Source organism: Diadema antillarum, unplaced genomic scaffold (genome assembly GCF_040938485.1).
Source record: "Diadema antillarum isolate AM-2024a unplaced genomic scaffold, OU_Dant_1.0 seq00000649_RagTag, whole genome shotgun sequence".
Taxonomy (NCBI): domain Eukaryota; kingdom Metazoa; phylum Echinodermata; class Echinoidea; order Diadematoida; family Diadematidae; genus Diadema; species Diadema antillarum.
The window spans coordinates 440,451-461,029 of NW_027271563.1; the positions used below are offsets into that span (position 1 = coordinate 440,451).

At 38.2% G+C, this 20,579-nt stretch overlaps 1 protein-coding gene across 1 annotated transcript in view; it reads right to left on the reverse strand.

Moving 5' to 3' along the window:
* The window catches only part of LOC139736462 (arf-GAP with GTPase, ANK repeat and PH domain-containing protein 1-like), a 186,812-nt gene that overhangs the window by 45,967 nt on the left and 120,266 nt on the right, over positions 1-20,579 (reverse strand). Inside the window, exons 2-4 of the mRNA XM_071647213.1 lie at positions 11,317-11,375; positions 6,331-6,418; positions 3,099-3,326 (exon numbers count right to left, since the gene is read on the reverse strand). Of these exons, the coding sequence (XP_071503314.1) occupies positions 3,099-3,326; positions 6,331-6,418; positions 11,317-11,375 (375 nt within the window). The remainder of the gene's footprint in view (positions 1-3,098; positions 3,327-6,330; positions 6,419-11,316; positions 11,376-20,579) is intronic.

Genomic DNA, 20,579 nt, shown 5'->3' on the forward strand with positions numbered 1-20,579 from the left:
CCTTTGGGAACGCAAGAGATCTTTTATGAAATCTTTTATGAAATGATGAAACAGACACTAATCAAATGATCAGTTGAGAGCATACATGTGACCAGGCATCTATTTTGCCCAAGACGGAATTTGGCTTACGACCAGTCTTTAGCACTTTTGCTTACGACCAGTCATTAGCACTTTTGCATCACGATGATGATCAAGCCAGATTTCATCATTTGATTCACTTGCAATGAGGGTGATCTATCAAACGACAAGGATCTGCTCATTCTAGGATTCAAGGATCATTCTATAAAACAAATAATACACATCAGTTTATTTGGGCACTAGTATAATTACCCACAATTGGTATCTTTGAAACAGTCCAAAGGCCCTAAGCTACATGTGTTGTATTGCCTCAGAGGGCATGAACGACTATTCCAAAGGGACTAGTTATTCTTCCTAATGCCTTCACTGATGTGTTATTTGTATACTACTGCCTTCATTGATGTGTTATTTGTATACTACTGCCTTCACTGATGTGTTATTTGTATACTACTGCCCAGCCAAAAGTCCTCCTGCTCCCATCAACATTTCCTCTAATATACTCAAGTAAAGTGATAATGTTATGATTTTTGAAGTGGCGAGAGTGGAGGTCTCACTGAAAATGACCCTCCCCCCCCCCCCAACTTAAAATTGTATCTTCCCAGTCCCTAAGAGTGATTGAGTTATGGTTTGTAAGAGCATGGAGTAGCACCATGGTATGAACAATCATGACTAGAAGATCATCCACTAGGAAAAGGGATGCCCCTTTTAATTACCTGAGACAAGCTGTTGCTCAAAAGTGGGGAGGGGTCTTAGGAGAAAACAGGAAGTATCTCTTTCCTTTCAACCCCCCTCCCCCTCTCTCTCTCTCTCTCAAAAAAGGCATACAAAGAGGTTTTTTCTAACAACGAATGCTGTTTTGCACACACTTCATTGGTGTTTTAAACAGCAATGACGGATAGAGAATACTTTCAGCATTTGCAGAAAATTTTGATTTTTTTTTTCTTTGAATATATTTACTTCTCACTGGTGCTAGACAAATAAACATTTGCACTGAAATGAGACATATGTAATTCTAGCTTCAAAACCAACCTCTTGAGGAATTCTATGTATCAGTGTAGAGGGACGGCAGAATAGATAACTTCCCACATTAATTTGTAAGTCGTCATACAAAGATACAGATGGGCTAGTATATGTCATTTGAAGCTTAACTTGGCTGTTTCTGTGTCGTCTTCAGGTTATTAGGATCAAGCACCATCTTTAACGACTTCCTTCCCTTTCTCCTTGTAATTAACGACCAATTAATTCAAACGAGCACCCTCGAACCTTGCAAAGGTTACTTCGAGATCTCTTTTCCTGCTTTCTAGAAACTGAAAACTGTGACAAAACAGTTCTGACATATTCTACGAACCTTTGAAACAGCTAACATCATGGTTCAAGGTCATATCTCCATTTGCAAACGTCACAAAATTTTGAGTGGTTGAAGAATAATGTCTCCCAATGTTGTGTATAAAATTTTATGGAAATGCACGTCAGATTTTGTTACAAAAAGAAAAGAAAAAAAAAAGAAAGAAAAATTAACCCCATGTCAGTCGTGAATACATTCCCCTTACGTAATGAAAATAATGGTTGGATTTTATTCGGGGTCCAAAGAAATTCAGTGGAAATCTATCATATTTACTGTTTCTGCCTCCATCATAACTAAATTTCAAGTTTTATTATCATGAGGAAAGACCTGAATTACCTAACTCCATAATTCATATGTACCAGCTAATGAAAGGAACCTATTTTTTAGGGTTGTAAAAGGGACATACAAATTTTAAAGGGCTAACATAAATGTCAGAGCTCCACTTTTTTTGTTTTTTGTTTTACCTCAAGGATACCCTTAGCTGACTCATCAGACTCATGCATGTATTGTTAATGAGCCATGACATACGGCCGATGCTTGGAAAAACGTGAATCAATACTCTAAGAATAGCCTTACCGGATACATATGAAAGAGGCTCAATAAACACAGAAACACAGCAAGATGGGGACATTTAAGAGAATTTGGATACATGTGACTCTCTTGATCTCCACATATCAGCAAGCAAGTTTTGTTTGTTTCTTTTGTTATGATTGTAACCTTTCAAATTGCCTATTGAACCAAACATAATGGAGGCTATGACAATAATAAAATTGATTAAAAAAAAAAAAAAACACTGAAGGAGATCTTACATGTATGTGCAACCGTATTCCAATACACTATCAGTTATGTGCATCATTATCATGTATGGTTAAAGAAGTAAACAAGTATGATACACTGTTAATCTCTATGGCTTATTCCACCTAGCTTAAATAACACTTCATACAAAGTACAAGAGTGCATCACAATGTATCTATTATATTTTTTGACATAAGCCAGATTATAAATCCCCCACCCTTCCCCCCCCCCCAAAAAAAAAAAGTTTTAAGTTAATCTCATTCAATCATCAATATCATGCATTTATTCGGGGGTTTAGTGAAAAGGACCGAGTCAGAATCAGAGGGAGGACGTAAGAATAGTGTTGATATCAGAGTAGAACACACAGGTTGTGGTTTGGAGCTTATTTTATCATTCCTATGAGAAATTTTAGGGCCATTCTCATTACAAAAAGTCCCAACATGAAAACTCACAGAGTTTCACAACGCACATGCTCATTACTCCAAAGACTCGTGAACTTAGATCTGACAAAAGATTTTCAAAGTTTCTAAAAAGACAGTGCATAGACAATTTACTCAAGTTCTAACATACTCTAAAGGAAGAAAGGATGCGGAAGTCACATGAGTAACTTCGCAATTTTTCTGCTGAGTGCATTCTTATCACAAAACACCATGCAAAGTTTCTCACAAAGTTATCAACTTGAATGCATTCAGACTTGCAAGTTTTCTGATCAATCTGATAAAATTACTTGCCAACCTTCACACTAATATTGCACGATTTCAAACCAAATGAGAATGGCCCTATGAAGGCAGTGGTAAATGTAAAACTGCCACCATCAAGCCATGCATCCTTTCGCTCTGCTCCCTGCCCGCCCCACAAGGCATCGACCCCTACAACTCACCTTGCGTGCCAACGAGGATCATGGGAAGGTCGGCCGTGTTGCGGTAGTGAGCAATCTTAGCGTAGAAGTTGTAGAGCATGTTGAAGCTCATCTCATCCTCCACACTGAAGACCAGGATGACAGCATCTACCCAGGAACAGAACTGGAGTTCAGGCGGGCCACCCTCATCCCGGATGAGAAGCAGGTAGCTCCTGTCGTCCACGGCGATTTCTTTCTTAAATCTCCCTCCTAGTGGGTAAGAGATATGTACGTGTGAAAATGATCATATCACACATCAAATATCCAATATTTGCCATGAGGACAATACTGTAAAAGCAGAAATTTTTCATGGTGTTGAAATTTTTGCGCATTTTGCACAAACAGCATCCAGCGAAGAATAAAAGCCCGTGAATATTTTTGCTTGCCATATGTTCCAAGAGTTGATGTCTTGATTCTGCGGAATTAAATATATGCGAAACTCACCTTACCCAGATGAGCGAAAAAAATAAATTATGCGAAAATATCCACTTTTACAGTATTCAGAATATTTGCTAATGCTCTTCAGTATTAAATAACATTTTCAAGCAAATTTGGCAGAGTTTCAGAGACCAGAGAGGCAACCACTAAAATGATCTCAAAATACACCTTTCTTTGTTTTCTCAAATACAAGATTCATCCTTCTTTCATAATGAGCATAATTGTTCACTTATCCAAATCATCAAATATCTGATATTGCAGTGTGTAAATTATGTACTTGTGTTAATCTCTCTCATTTCATACACATTGACAACTCACTATGACCTCCTCAAAAACATTTAAAATTCCCTCTTTTCCAGTAAAAAAAAATTTACTGCTCTATCAAATTTTGAGATTTTACCAAAAAGTTTCTCTTTCATTTATATTACTTTTCAGAAAAAATAATTCGTCATTTCTGATGACATGTAGGCAACTGCAATCTAAAATTCGCTTTAATCCATCTCCTTTTTGGATGCAGTCATGACTTAACCCGTTGAGGACTGACTGATTTTGCTACAACACTCATTTCCTACAGACACCTGCCCGAGCATATTCGGGACTCATTTTCAACGGATTAAAACACTTTAACCTCTTCTGCTGTCTTCTACCTCTACTCTTACTCTGCCAGCAAACAATATCCAATCAACGAAAGGTCACCATTAACACTCCAGCTTTATCATTAACACAAGTTAGAGAGCACTACTTCAAATTGTAATGAATTTGTACTTGACAGCACTGCAACATTAATCAGCCCTTTCCATGCAAATGCATATTTTTTTTTTATTTCCCCGCTGTAGAAAGGGAAAAAACAACAAAATCTACCAAAATATTAATTCAAAAAATAAATTCATGGTTGAATTTTTACTTTATGTCTCAACTAGAAATGTCGCTATGGCGACTGGTATGCCTCCGCCATAATGCATGATTCTCCTAATAGGTCTAGATAGTACATGTGGACAATGTGTGATTACATTTTCACAAAATTGGCAAAATATTGAAATGACAAGTTTGTCACAAATGTGTTGAATGTTCACCTTCCTTGACCTAGGTTTAATTGGATGAATAGGAGAGCATGTATTTGGGATTTAAGGACTTTAACTTGACTTTGACCCATTCATATGTGTATTATGCATTGAGTAATTTTCAAGGTATGGAGAAAAAGTGCAATTTCTGTATTGAATTTTCATCTGGCCTTTGACCCTAAAATTCATAAGATAATCACTGTCAGGCAGAACATGCATAAATATGTAGTACATTTCAAGCCACTTCCGAGATATGGAGGAAAAAATTAGTTCAGCACTTTCACTTGATCTTTGACCTTTTGACCTTTGAGGCAAAAACAAAAGAAAAAAAAACTTTTCAGAGAATCTCTATTAGGTTATACATGCATACGCCAAGTGTAAAAAAAAAAGATTATCCTGCTGGAACTGCATAAACATGGGGGAAATAGTAAAATTTTGAAGTGTTGCCCTTCATCTTTGACCCCTGACCTTTGACCCCATGAACTCTAAATTCTCTAGATAATCACTGCCAGTCAGTACATGTATATATACTATGTTCCATGAAGATACCTTGAACAATTTCCAAGGTACAGAGAAAAAAGGTGAAGTTTTGATATTTTTACTTGACCTTTTGACCTTTAACCTTTGACCTCATGACCCAAACTTTCACCAGAGAATCTTAATTGGGTAATACATGTATATACTAAGTTTCAAGAAAATATCTTCAGGCATTGAATAGATATGTTGGAAATAGTAAAATTCTATGTATTTGACCTTGACCTTTTGACCTTTGACCTTGAGCATGTGCACTCAAAAGTTGATAGGCACAACTTCTCCCCCTAATACACATACATGCCAAGTTTCATTAGGAAACCTCAAAAGGTTTTGATAGTTACCCTGTCCACAAAATTCATTACAGACGGACGGAAGGACGGACGGAAGGACGGACGGACGGACGGACGGAAGGACGGACGGACGGACGGACAACCCGAAAACATAATGCCTCCGGCACCACTTCGTGGCGGAGGCATAAAAAAATTTGGATGGACAGGTACGTATTAATATGCATTTTCATCAAGTTATTGCATTAAACAGACTTGGGATGGCGAACCTGTGAATATTGATAGTTCAAACATGCATATAAGATGGAGGCATTAACAACTAAGTGCTAGTGAATGATCTGGAGGGATGTTTGAACTGTACTTGTATGGAAGTCTATGAGGGAGAAGTTTCCCACCAAAGTTTATTGACACACAGACCCCAGCTTCACGTGAAGAGACACGCCCTCCAACTATTATACACTTCAACCACCGAGGGCAGGAAAGAGTTTGTTCTGGTATGGTCATCTACTCAAGATGACCATACCAGATCTTTACCCAAAATCTGCTCAAGATGACCATTTCATGAGGAAGGAAACTCTCATTCCAATCATCTCTTTCGTAGTAGAAATATAACTGTGTACACAATACAACTCATATCTATTTCCCCTCCTTGTTCTTGATGAGCTCGTTAATTTAGTAAACAAACTTTGCTATGATGTATGAAAATTCTTAGAAAATGAGCTAATCAGGGTAGGGACATTTCAAATGAATTGTCTTGAGTTGTTTTTTTTTCAATGTCACTGAATGAATCTACACATTAGGGGAAGTCTCCCCTTTAATACTAACAAAAGTAAAGCTTGAAAGTGGGAATAGGCTTGAGGATTTAACAAGACCCCCAAAGGACATCCAACTCACCTTCAGGAGACTCTTCCTGCATGTAGGATCCTGTGAGATACCGGTGTACGAGGGCGGACTTTCCACTCGTTAGACTACCAACCACGCCCTGTGTGACAAAGAGCAAACGAGGCAGGGAAATTGATTAACATCATTTGAGTCATTTCTTCATCTGTATGACTTCAGAAGAAAAATATTCCACGACATTGGCAATGATAATGATGATGATGATGATGATAATGATGACGATAATGACGATGACGGTGACGATGATGACGATGATGATGATGATGATGATGCTGATGCTGACGACAATGATGATGATAATGATGATAATGACGAGGAGGAAGAGAAGGTGGAAAAGACAGAAGAGGAAGGAAAAGACAAGAATAGATATGATGGCAGAGGATGATGGTAATTTGATTGCAAAGTTAATATGAACCGTGATAAAATCATTACATCGTAGCTATCATCTGAATGCTGCTGTATCTGAACACAGATACAAGATTGAAATACCACCTAGACTTCTTACATCACTCCTTGTCCTCACCTCCCTACCCATCTACTACACAAAATAATAATAATAATAATAATAATAATAATAATAATAATAATAATAATAATAATAATAATAATAATAATAATAATAATAATAACAATAATAATAATAATACGACATAAAAACAGAGAAAATGGAATGAAAGAAACCAGCTACATGCCAAACTTATTACTTTATGAGGATGCTTCATTATTGGAGTCTCTCCAAAAACATGCTCTGAATAAAACATAATGCTGATTATTAACCCACTGAGGCTGAACTGATTTTGCTGTAACACACATTTCCCATAGACACCTGCCAGAGTATGATCGGGACTACACTGTAGTCTTAAACAGGTTAAAAACATTCAACTCAGAAAAACATGTTATTCTATGCAGTATGGAAGTAAGTCTTAAGGATTCCTGTTCACGTGTATGAATCATAGAATGCCTGCATCAAAAACAACCTGTTACGAGTATGAATAGCGCTCTCCTTCAACCCCCCCCCCCCCCATGCCTTATTAAAACACACCCACACAGAGAGTGGGGGTAAAGAACTTGGTTTTCTCTGCACTCACACGTCTTACAGCCTGTGGCGCTGTTATGATTAGATTCACCATCTTGATAAAATTCCCCACTTGAGGATTATGATACACCACCAATAGGGGCAGACTGGCCTCGGTTACCATCATCTACTGATCATATAATGCCAAACAAAAATCTTTTTAAATAAAGCTAACTCTCTTTTAATACTGAGACAGTGGACTGGACTGATGAGAGTTTACACCTTTATGCAGCTAATAAGTAACATTAAAAAAACACAAACAAAACAGAAATCACTAGAAAGAACCACATCGAATTTGAGATGAGGGTGTAAGTATCTATTTTGAATTAAAAGATGGACAATTTCAGACTCTCACATGTACAATTTTCAAATAACTTCTGTGCTCAACTGCTGATTTACTGTAGAAACCAGAATTAAATAACAAGAATTCTGGATGGTTTTTAGACTTTTGCATTTGAACATCTATTGAAATTGGGTATACTGGGTACAGACTTTTACAATTTATAGTGATTGAGATAAGGAATGGGAATGTTTTCAAAATTTATAAGAACTCACAATGAACATGGATGATGACATGGCAGCCTCACCATAAGAATGCATAATTCACTGCTCAAGGAAGCAGAACTACACAGGTGAAGCAAGTGGTATTGTAATGGAGCTGCGATGCTACATTATTGGGATATGTGAGCCTGCTACTGTATGTCATTATCCTTGTTCAGTGTATTACGTTTTTGTTTTTCAGAGTATTGGTTACTCTGCTCAAGGATCACAATAAATTCCTCAAACATACACATGGTACTATCCATGTAAATGTCCTACATGATGTGAAATTATATAAATCGTCTGGAATGTCTCTTTAATTAGACTGCACATCACTCACTGAGGAATTATACTTGTCAGCTGCACGACAAGGAAACTTACATTCTTTCTCTTTTTAAAAGCAAGCAAGCAAGCAAACAAACAAACAAACCAGTCTTGAGTTACAGACAAGAAATACTTTTATTTCATTGCACAACAGGAAGAAGCAATACAAAGCAAAAGCTACAACTTCTGCTGATTTGACAACATAATGATAAACACTTACCCACAAATAACACTGAATACAAACAGATCATCTCGAGTACATAAAACACGCCTCCTCAAATGCATGCCCTTACACCCACACATCATTTAATACACTTTAACAAGAAATCCTCTCGACTTCACATGTGACCTTGTTCCCCTCTCTCGTCAGCCTGATTTCGTCCTCAAACGAAGCGTTCACATCCTACCAGATCATCATTCTCCCCATAGAGGGTGAGAGAGGAGGAAAGGGAGGATGATGATGAAGGGGATGATGATGAGGAGGAGCAGAGGTGGAAGAGGAAGAGAATGAAGAGGGAGATGAGGAGATGAAAGAGGAGGAGGAAGAGGAGATAGAAGAGGAGGGGAGGAGGAGGAGGAGGAAGAGGAAGAAGAAGAGGAAGATGAAGAGGAGGAGGAGGATGAAGAAGAAGAGGAGGAGAAAGCGGACGAGGATAAAGAAGTAAAAAAGTGAGACTAGGAGAGTGCATATAACTGTGTGTGTGTACAACTGTCTTGCATATATTTCATTATAACTGTATTGTAATGCTCATATCTTTATACATAATAATGTTTTATGTCCAATTTGTTAAACTTCTGCCCACTAAATAGTGTATGTGTGTGAATATACATATGATGTGTATGTGTGTGTGTGTGTGTGTGTGTTAAAAGATGAAGGGAAACTGAGAAAACAGAAAATAAAGACAATTTATGTGGGAATGTGAGAGAGACAAAAAGACACATAAATGGAGGTAGAGGGAAAGAGAGAAGAAGAAGAAAGAGAATGGGGGGGGGGGGGGTAATATAAGAGTACTGCTAGTTCAATACAAACCCGGTTGTTGGATAAGATATAGCCCACATCTCCATCCCCCCTGCGCGAGAGGGGCCCCCCTTTCCAATTTCAAAAACTAAAACTGATGGGCTGGGAGAATTTATTGATGTAGCATGCCCATCTCAATATTGCCATCTCCCAAACTTGATTGCAGGAATTGATTCGACACTGTTGGTGCCACTTCGTTCCCATGTCCCCATTCCTTCATTCTCATCTCGGCAACGTCGCGCTGCGAACATTTGATGATGCCTCAGCGAGATGGGCCTCATGCAGTTTGGGGACACAAAACTGTGAATCAGTGTTGCTCTCTTTTTCACAGCACAGTATCATTCTATGTTCAAATTAATATTCTATGTCTGTTATATTTATTTCATTTCACTCATTTGCTGATTATCTTCTGTGGATGGATTCAAACTATTTGAATTTGTGGTAAGGAAATACAATTGTATTCTTCTTTAACAGGTGTTTAAAAAAAAGAAAGTGTTTTTTTTCCCTAATATACTCATGAATGCAACATTTGATAATTGAATATGGGAATTTTTATTCATCCATTATTCCATCTATTTATCTATCTATCTATCTATCTATCTATCTATCTATCTATCTATCTACATTCTATTAATCATTTTACTAATTCCTTTTATATATCCTTTGTAAGCTTTGCAGAAGTACATGTTGGTTGAGGTGAGATATCAGGAATAATCAGATGAGTTGTTATTCATGCCAGTAATGAGTCTACGAAATAGAGATAACTGCAACTGCAGTTGCAACCACAATACAACTGATGCCAAAGCCTCGAGGCCAATGGAAATGAAAGTTGTGATTTACCACGAGTATCCAAAGACTGACTGACATACCCTCCACATCACCTACTCTCCTTGTTGATTTCGTTAAAAGGACAGATAAAAAGCCCTCACGTCCCCATCTCATTAATGTACCATCATCAAACATTTTCCCCCTCCTCCCCATCTCCATCCCCCCCCCCCAACGATTTTTGTTTGTTCGTCTACCCGCAGACCACTGGCCTCCTCTGACCAGACTTACGTGCACGCGAGACGTGACGCAAGTGGCCGAGGGTCTGGCAGGCTACAGCGGATAGTAATAGGATTACAGATGACCACAAGGTCAGGTTTAATCTCGCAAGCGAGGCAGAAAAAACTGGGGCAGGGGCACTAGCTGTGCGGAAAATGCAAACTCCTTTTCACTATGCTCATAGCTGCCACCAGGGCAGAATTTGCTCCAGAATGTACAGTAAGATGTCTTGTGTTGTTTGCATATTTTTCCTCCTCTTCCAAGGTTTTTCAAGAGCGGGGTTGCCATAGCAACTGTTCTCCATCTCTTTCTCTCCGAAGCATCAAGCACGATCACATCGAGCACATCGCCCTTTGCCACGCATCTACAGGAACTGTGTGTATTTCTGAGCCTCAATTCCTGTCCTGACATTATATTGTGGCTACTATGGAAGCATGATACCAAAACAACTGCCATCAAAATTTATTCATGGATCACATCTGACACGAAGTCAGTACATGTAGATATGGTTTATAGACGGTATGGTATGAGGACCATGATAACAGGAAATTGAAGCCAAATCAAATACTGCAAATGCTGATATTTTGGCACACAGATATTTTCACATATAGCAGCCGGTTGAAGATTTTCTGGACTTGCTTGTTTCACACTGTGTGAAACATGATGATTGTGACAACAACAACAAAACATTAAATAATGTTCAGAAAAAAAGAGGGACTTCTCAAAAAAAAATGTTTTGTGAAATATTGCCTAAAGTGATATCAAATCTATCAGAAAAAGTAAAGTATTGGTACTGGTAGACATTTGATGTTGCATCTCAAGCATGCTGGCCTTGGACAGTACAGGCAGGGCAAATTTTTGTGTTCATTCTTGTCCATATTTTCCAAATCAAGAGCCTATTCACAAAATTTACAAAAATAAGACTGCAGTGAAAATCTCAGCGTTTACAATACTTGAACAAAAGAATGACAACTCTCACCAGTTTCAGCTCAGGTACTGTCCTACTCAGCGTCCATTCTTGGCTATTTACAAAGGAATCTGCAGAGGAAATACAAAAGTAAAAATCAGCGATTAAACACCTGATCACTGCAAGAAAGTCACACTGTGACAAAAGAGAAGGACAAATTATAAAAAAGTGGCTCATAGAAAGACTGCTAATCATCACATAAAAATGTGGACTCAGGAATAGATTTACAATTTATTTTCATGTCATATCAATGAACATGTTATCTACATAAGATGTGGATGTGTTGACAGAAATATTCACATTTCATCTGAAGGTACTATACATAGAGAGACATAGTGAGAGTTGCACAGACTAGATATCACAAGGTCCACTCCATTCACTGATATAAATCATATTAACACATGCTAGTTTAAGGTTATCACCATATTGAACGCATCAGAAAAAACAGCTATAAATATACAGACACACATTATCTGACAATTGTCTTTGCATAATTGGGAACTAATCCCCATACATCAGAATCAATTGCAGTGATCTAACTCGTGCCATTCTCATTCCCTGCATCCCACTGACTGATAGAACAAGTCTTGGGAACCAAATCAATTTCATTTAATGACTCTCGCGACATTTATTGCAACATGACATTTAGGGGGATGGGTACGGCTGCACCGTCTGGGCTGCAGACGCGGGCCTGATATTTGCTTCGGGGAGGGTGGATTGACTTTTCTCCCACTCGCCCTTTGGTTTGAAATCTGTGCTTTCATTATCATGGACTACTTTATTTCTCTCTCTCTCTCTCTTTCTCTCTCAGTCTATCTCTCTGTCTTTATCTTCATCCATCTCTCTTTTCCTATCTCTCTATCTCTCTCAATTCTTCTCTCACGCTGTCAGAGTCCAGTAGGAAGACACACACAAGACATGAACGACAAACACAGACATGCTCAATCCTGCATAGAGGAAGCAGCGGTTACGATGTGTGTAGTTACAGGGAAAGAAAGCATCCACTCTGCATGCAGTAAAAATAAATGGTGACCAAGACTTGAACACTGCACTCTACACCATATGAATTCCTGTGTTGGGTACTTTTCGCGAATTAAACAACATATGAAAATATCAACTCTGATCCCGTCATAAATGCGACATGAACACAGACATTTTTTTAATTCATTACTATACTCCACAATCACAAATTTAACTACATCCAAAATTGTCTGGAAGTCCCGATTCATGGGAAATTAGACTTGCTAAATATAATATCATGCTGTTATACAGTGTGTATAACAGGACACCATGATTCTTTTTCATTCTTGACCACATCATTACGATGATCCCCCCTCACATGATATGTTTTGCTAAGTATACAGTATTGAAAACTACATCTAACAAACTACTGTGCAACAACTTTTTAATGTACTTGGTACCCCAGATATAGTTAACAAAAAGAAAAGAAGAGAACAGACCAGAAACTGCTTTCCTCAAACTGTAAAAACAACTAATTTTTGACGAATGAATAAGATTTAATGTCTGTGTTCTCTGCATCACTTAACATAGTCAATGAACAGACAAACACATTTATTACTTACTGCAAAAATGCTAAACCAAGCAATGCTTTAACATTGTCAATGCACCAGTGACGCCGAGAGCAATGGACAAGCAGACGAAGTCAAATTTTGGCTTTTGTCCACGCACAAAAAAAGATCTCCCCTCATTTAAATTGCCTGAAAGCATGTAACATGTGAAGTGTGGAGAGAGTGGCATCGCACTTTTTGGCTACACATTGGTGGAGAACGTATTTGAGAAGCACTCAGAGTGAAAATGGTTAGAATTGCTAATGGATACATTTTCTCGGATGATATGCGAAGAGGGACTCGCTTGGAGAGTGTGTTGAAACGAGATGAGGTTACCTTGTCAGCATCAGGCCGGGCTTTTTTTTTTTTTCTTTTTGTGGTGGTTTTCCACTCATGGGTTGGCAGAAAATGAATGTTGGGCACATTCATTCACCGCCGAGTGTGATATTTCAGCACCTATGTCTCTCACAGGACCCAAAGCGACGAGGAGAATCCTCAATGGTGTTTCATCCCCCCTTTCTTTCAAAGCTCAAGTTGGCATGGTGATAGCCTAATATCTTCTCTCTGGCATTTTGAACACTCTCTTCTTTGTTCTAAATCTTTTGAACCTCTCATTGTTACTACTGATTGGGATGAAAGTAAGATCGGACCACGACAAAAAGAGATGAGAATGAACGCTCCTAAACGTGAGTGATGGATCCACGAAAGATGAACAGATATCTTCCTCTGCGTATTAATGACTGAGATACAGAGAAGCCAGATACAGCACAAATTGTCAGCATTCACCTCAAGAAAGCATGATGAATACGCAAGACTGTCAGACTTAATTTAGAGCATATACCCCGAGCCCTCGAAATACATCAAATGCAGGGGTGAAACTAATTTGTCTTTCAACACAATGACGAGAGCCCAGTAGGAAACGAGGATTGAGAATAAAGTGGCGTTGTATTTTTCATATTTTTTTCACTATATTTGGTAATGGTACATGTATGACTCATCATGTTTTTCCTAGATACGAAGGACAAAGCGTGTATTTGTGCATACATTGCACTCGAGTGTGATTGTTTGTCTTTGTGCATCTGTGTGTATACTTGTCTTTGTTTGAGTTTGAATGTGTGAAGTCTGGATGTGTCTTTGAGTGTGTGTGTTAGTGTACAGAGTTATATATGTGTCATGTGTGTGTGTGTGTGTGTGTGTGTACTTGTCTCTGGGTGTAAAGACCTCATATGTCAAGATTATGAATTTTCAGGAAAGTCAAACAACTTTTTTCACGAAATAACATCAATTTTGACGCCAAATAATGCAGAAACATTATTTTTCAATTGGATTAATTGTTCTTTAAAAAAAATAAAACAAAAACGAAACAACCCCCCCCCTCATCACTATTCAAAAGTGATATTCAAAAGTGAGTTTAGAAGTTAATATATGCCAAGTAAGATGCAAAGTCTTGTCACTCCAGGAATGATATATTTCATGTTTGTGTGCATGTGTGTGTGTCTGTGTGTCTGTCTGTTTGTGTGATCAATACTGATTCATCTCTCCTAAATCTCTCCTGTCAGGCATACAGTATATGGGCCTATTCATCACATCCTTCGTGATCTGATTTGTCTCTGGATTCAATCATGGACAGCAAGGCATGAGGTGCTGGAGGGTATCAAAGAAGTCATACAGAATACTGCAGTGGAAGGAAACATACCCCACATGACAATAAACTACCCCCACGGTATGATATCCCTATCAACCTTCCTGATGGTAAATGCCATGCCTAATTCTGAGCAATGTATTTCTTACTACTCAGTATGCTATTTTACTTAGTGTTATTTGATGTGATGAAAGCATAGACTTGTGGATGAACAGCCTTTGGCTGAAGCAAGTGCCCGTGTGGAAATGAAACAAATGAATGAATAGGATATTGCCAAAGAGACCCTCCACATAATAAAGATAACAGTAGCAAAATAAATGAGCCTACCTTCTGAATGATGTCATGTGACAATCAAAGATACTGACTGACATCACTTTCATACTGGCCTGTTCTATTGTTTTTTATGACCCTTGTAAATTGACGCAAATAAATAAAAGATGTTTATTGTTGTTCGTTTACACATTGTCTAATGCTAAATCACAAAGCTATCTCATTCAATGTAATGCCTATGAATATGAACAGGCTAAAAAAGAGAAGGCTGTAAAAATTGCAAAAAAGACAATTTAATGCAAACAGCTCTGCTCGGGGAAACAAGTAAATTGTCATTCATTGCTTGATAGTGATCACTATCAGAGTTTTGGAGATTATCAGAGCAGTCCGAGCCCACCAGCCTAAGAATTCTCATTTACATACTAATTTGGTATGGAAACACATTGTGAGCAGTGCCTAGCAGTCTCAAGTGATTGAACTCAATTCCCGGAAGGTCCCAGGGCTATGCTAGTGGTACCGTAATTCCATCAGCACAGTTCATAAATTGCGACCTCCTTCTCACTAGTTACGTTCAGACGGGAGCCCTTAACCTCGAAGTTAGGAAACTTCGAGGTTAGAGCTTGTAGTTAGGGACCGTGAAGACGCACTCGTAGTTAGCAAACCTCGAGGTTTGCTCGATGTTTCGAGCCACGAGAAATCTTATGGTTAGCGCTCTAACCACGAGCCGCGGGGGGTCCCCACTCGTAGTTAAGCACCGTGTGGACACAAAACACAACGAACTCGAAGTTAAGAGTGACCTCGCCGTAAACTCTAGCCCCCACAATTTCCCTCTGCTTCCGGGTCAACCTCCCAAACGTACACCACAAATACACTACACGTGAAAAACCTATGACGCACGACACAACAACCAGTCAACAACATCATCTTTTCTTCCCATGCGCTTGATCTCTGAAACTGAACACGTCGAACTCGCTACTGTATTCTATATTCTTCTCCGACGCTAAAAAATGTTTACGACGAATATCTTCATAAAGGCATAAAGTCATCAGTGCAGTGCTATCTCTGCATACCATGACAGAGAAAAAGAGTACCTGTAAGCGAGTCCGACAGGGTTCGACTAAAGAATAAATAGACGCCTTGTAATAGCAGTGTGGGCTGAAACTTCCGGTTTTGTGGTTTTAACATCGAGTGGGACCCACTCGTAGTATGGGAGGGCAGAAGCTTAACCTCGAGGTTTCATAACCTCGAGGTTAAGATTCGTCGTGTGGACACACGTCGTAGTTAGGGGGCAAGAGCTAAACCTCGAGGTTAGGGCCTGCCGTCTGAACGTAACTAATAATACTGAAACTGAGAATGACAACAGCTCTATATTTCATAAAGCTGTGAGAACTCTGCTGCCTCAAACTGAAGGAGATGAAAACAACTGACAAAGCAACCCCAGTGGAATATTGCATTCTTTAATGAGGTATAATAATATAATGTGCTTCATATTCATTACAATACATCACATCATAAATCTGAAGAGACAGTTCATGACAAAAATACTAAATTTTGAGAATCAGAACACGGTTATAAGGAATGCAGGGAAATACTGAATTGGGGGCTATACATTAGTACTGTGATAGATTGCTCTCACAACTAAAGTGATGATGATAAATACATAGCAGTACAATTAGTAAGAACTGTAATCACAATAATACCAGTGTAAAGGTCTCCTTTTTTTTTGTAAACCCATGGATGCTATGCTCATCAAAGGGAACATTTCTTTTATGGTGCGCCCTACCATTGTAATACTCTAAAAGTGGATATTTTCGCGCAACTAATCGCGCTTGGCCGGGTGAGAAGAGTTTCCTGTTTTCAATTCTGCGTAATCAAGACATCAACTATGGAACATATATGGCATGCGAAAATATTCACATGTTTTCATTTTCGCACTAGTTTCTGGTTGCGCGAAATAAGCGAAAATTTCAACACCGCAAAAATTTCTACTTTTACAGTATTTCTTTTACCATGTAGCTTTGAAAGCTAAGCACTTCTATGCCCAGGTTCAGGGAGACATTGTGAACAAAGTATTTCATCCATGAATGTTTGCGCCAAGCAGGTATTGAACCCAGGATATAATTCTTTATATACTAAAGGCCTTTCCACTTTTCCAGGTGGTTTTACTTCATTTAAATGACATTCACTAATTCATAGTCCTACAGCTTCATATGCCAAAAAAAAAAATGCACAATTTTACAAGTTGACCTCATCCTCCGACTATGACCACTGATGAATGCAACACTATTATGCAATCACATGATAATGATATTTCTTCTGAGATACCTATGCAAATCATTTACCAATTTTAACACTCAAGTAGTAACTATGTTTATATATGGTTTCTAGATTTCACTCAAATGTCACTGTGTCCTTGCTGGTTCTCTGTTCCCAATTGAAAATAACGTGGGTTAAATTTTTAAAAGAAAAAGTAAAATTTGATGCCGTGTAGTTTATAGGAACGACGAAAACATTTAGATTGACACCTGTAACAAACTCTTTTCTCATGCAACACTCTCATGTTGATCTCATTGACACTGTCATAATACTGGGTTAACTTTCATTACATCATTTTCCATCGTCCAATTGATTTTGTTTTGCTGCACTGATCTTCCTTGACAATGTGGCTTCTACTGAGCGTCATCCGTCATCATCCATACATGGCTGCAATTATTCTAGAATCTAATGGACTGTAAAGCTCACCGCCACACCTCATCATTGCTGTAAATAATCCAGACGCGCTCAAAGCACCACTTTTCCTCCCTCCTCTTTTTTTTTTTTTCTCCTCCAAGTGTTGAGGTGAGTCACCAATTGGTAAACTGAGCTTGAATTCATTAAGGGATCACACCTTTTTTGCCAGTTTTTTTTTCTCCCCTTATCCCCTGGATACTGTGTGGGGGTAAGACGAATCAAACACACACACACACACACACACACACACACACACACACACACACTTGCTATCCAAGTCACCATTCTCTTATAAGTCTAGTCACTGGTTTCCATAGGAATTTGAGAAGGGAGTCCCCGGAGGAAACGTGGAGAACCTAAAACCATCCGCGCCTCACCATTCATGTTGCCACGGTTTCCAGCCTCCTCTTGGCTTCCTATGACATCACCCATCCACCAAGAAGGAGGAAAAACCAGTCTTGGAAGAAATAACCACGAGAACCCCCCCCCCCCAATATTTTCCCCCAGGGTGATAAATGAGAAGAGCACAGACACAATACTAGTAATAGAAACAGACATACAGGCATACACACACATGTCCCTGGCCTGCAAATATTACAGCAAGCATGGACTGCTATGTGTATCGAAAACTTGACAGAGATGAAACAGGGAAAAAGATAGCATTCTCAACCCTCATATAAGTTTCTTTACATAGATAATTCATATCCAGCATTCATAAATGCTCCACTAATTTTCTGCCTTTGCCTGTATTGGCCTTCATGAATGCAACTACAACATTGCAATTGCAGAGCAGTTGAGCAATGATAGTCACATGATAATGTACAGGAGAAGAAGAAAGTCATCCCCTCATAAACTTTGTACCACAACAAAGCATTCTGATTCTTGTAGGGATGGTATAGTATTGGTGGGGATGAGAACTGAGCATTTGACTCCTTGCAAGATACCGAGAAACCACTTACGAAATGTTACAGAGCATACCATTCTTAGAAGACTTCAAAGTTTATTTGGGGAAAATCTGTTTTGAAATGGCCAAGATATCCAAAAACAAAGTAATACAAAGAGATCCTAATATATGGTGGGTTCAACCTTTTATTAGTATTGCTTGCTTTGGATATCTCAGCCATTTTAAAACCAATTTCATAAAAAAGTTGAATACATAATATACATTCTATCATATCTGACTGCACTACAAGTTCTCCTTCAATGCCTATAATACAACTCTGAAAAACCATAACACTTTCCACATGTTATCTGTAGTAACTACTTATTACACATCAGAAAACAAAACAAAATGAATTAACAAAAATGGGGATGCTTCTACAACAAATAAACCAAGTTGTTTTGCTAGCTTGCGCAGTCGGAACTAAAAAAGAAAGACTGAAAAAAAAAATGCATGCGAATGTTCCCCGGGAATAAATCTCGAGATTGCTTGCATCCAATATCGAGTGCAGTTCCCGTTCCCATAGTGTTTGGTTACATGCCCCTCACATTCAACAAGGAGTGAAGAGAAAAAGAAGAAGAAGAAAGAGTGAAGCTGAAGAAATAACACGGTACAATTCCAGAGAGGTTTGTGTTTGGGATTAGATTCCATTGTTCATCTTTTTTTTTTCTTCTCCCACATTCACTTTCATTGAGTTACCTCAGGCTGTTATGTTTTAAATGGCAGTGCTAACCTTTTCAAGTGGACATACAGAACAGAGAGAGAAAAAAAAATGCGGAAAGAGGGGGGGGGGTGCTGCTATTTTGAACTTTGGCACTTAATACATTCTACCACATAGATTCTTATAATTTCACTACTTAAATAGCCACAGGTACAGAACAAGGATTTAAGCAATCTGGAATCCCAAGGTACTTACAGTACTGCTCTTTGTATGCAAAATGTATACCTTAAAGGGATCGAATAGTTTTGGTTGAGACATAATTTCAGATTTCAAACATTTTTCGGTGAGATAGTGAGAAACCTCTTATGAAATATGAAAGAACATGTAATTCCATGAGGAATTCAATGTTTATTTGACAAAAATTGGTTTTGAAATGGCTGAGATATCCAAAACAGAGCGATTCTAATAAGGTGTGGGACCCACCTTTTATTACAATCGCTTTGTTTTACTTTGTTTTTGGATGTTTTAGTCATTCCAAACCCGATTTTCATCAAATAAACTTTGAATTCCTCTTAAAATGTTATGCTCTGTACTATTTCATAAATGTTTTATTCATATATTGCAATAACTTAAAAGCCCAATTCTCATCTCCACCGATACTTTACCATCCCTTTAAGTTATCTAGACATTTGCAACAAGGGACAAATAAGCTAATTTCACATAGATGGGCAGACACTACAGGCAAATAAATGACTGCATGATAGGTGGGCATTATGGAAGGGGGGGGGGTACTGCATACATCATTTGACAACAATAGTGTTCCATGACTACAAGTTGCTCTACAAAGAGAAAGTACCCTGAAAAGAAGAAGAAAAAAAAGTATATCCTGTGAATACTGTGAAACAAAAGCAAAAGAGCACTGGAAACTAAGGAAGAAGACAAAAATATCACATTACACAAAAATTGAGAGGAAATGAATCATGGAAAGTTGCACCTGCATGGCAATTAATAGAAATCTATAAAAAGTTGGCTTCCTTGGTAAACATTGATGTTGCTTACATCACACTTGTGATGTCTTTCATCTACAAAAGGTAATTTCCCTATAATTTGCTGCCTAAGAATATATTTTTCTTTTCAACGGCCTGCTGAACATGAATTGGGGATACTTTGTCTGATATATCACAAATGTTATCATGTCATGAAAATAATATGAAAATAATTCCTTCATAAAGAAAAAAAAAGTCATACTCAGTTCTCTATTTTTTTTATACTACAAAACAGATGTACACTTGTGCTCATGTGATCAACACACTTCTAGATGTTTTTGACAGCATGACGGCTTTACAACTGAACTTCTCAATCCCCATAGAAACCGTGATTTATAGTACATTATCAATTAAATTCGAAAGCAAAACTGAAACATACTCTATGGCGACTTGCGAAATGACTACCTGCACCGCTAAT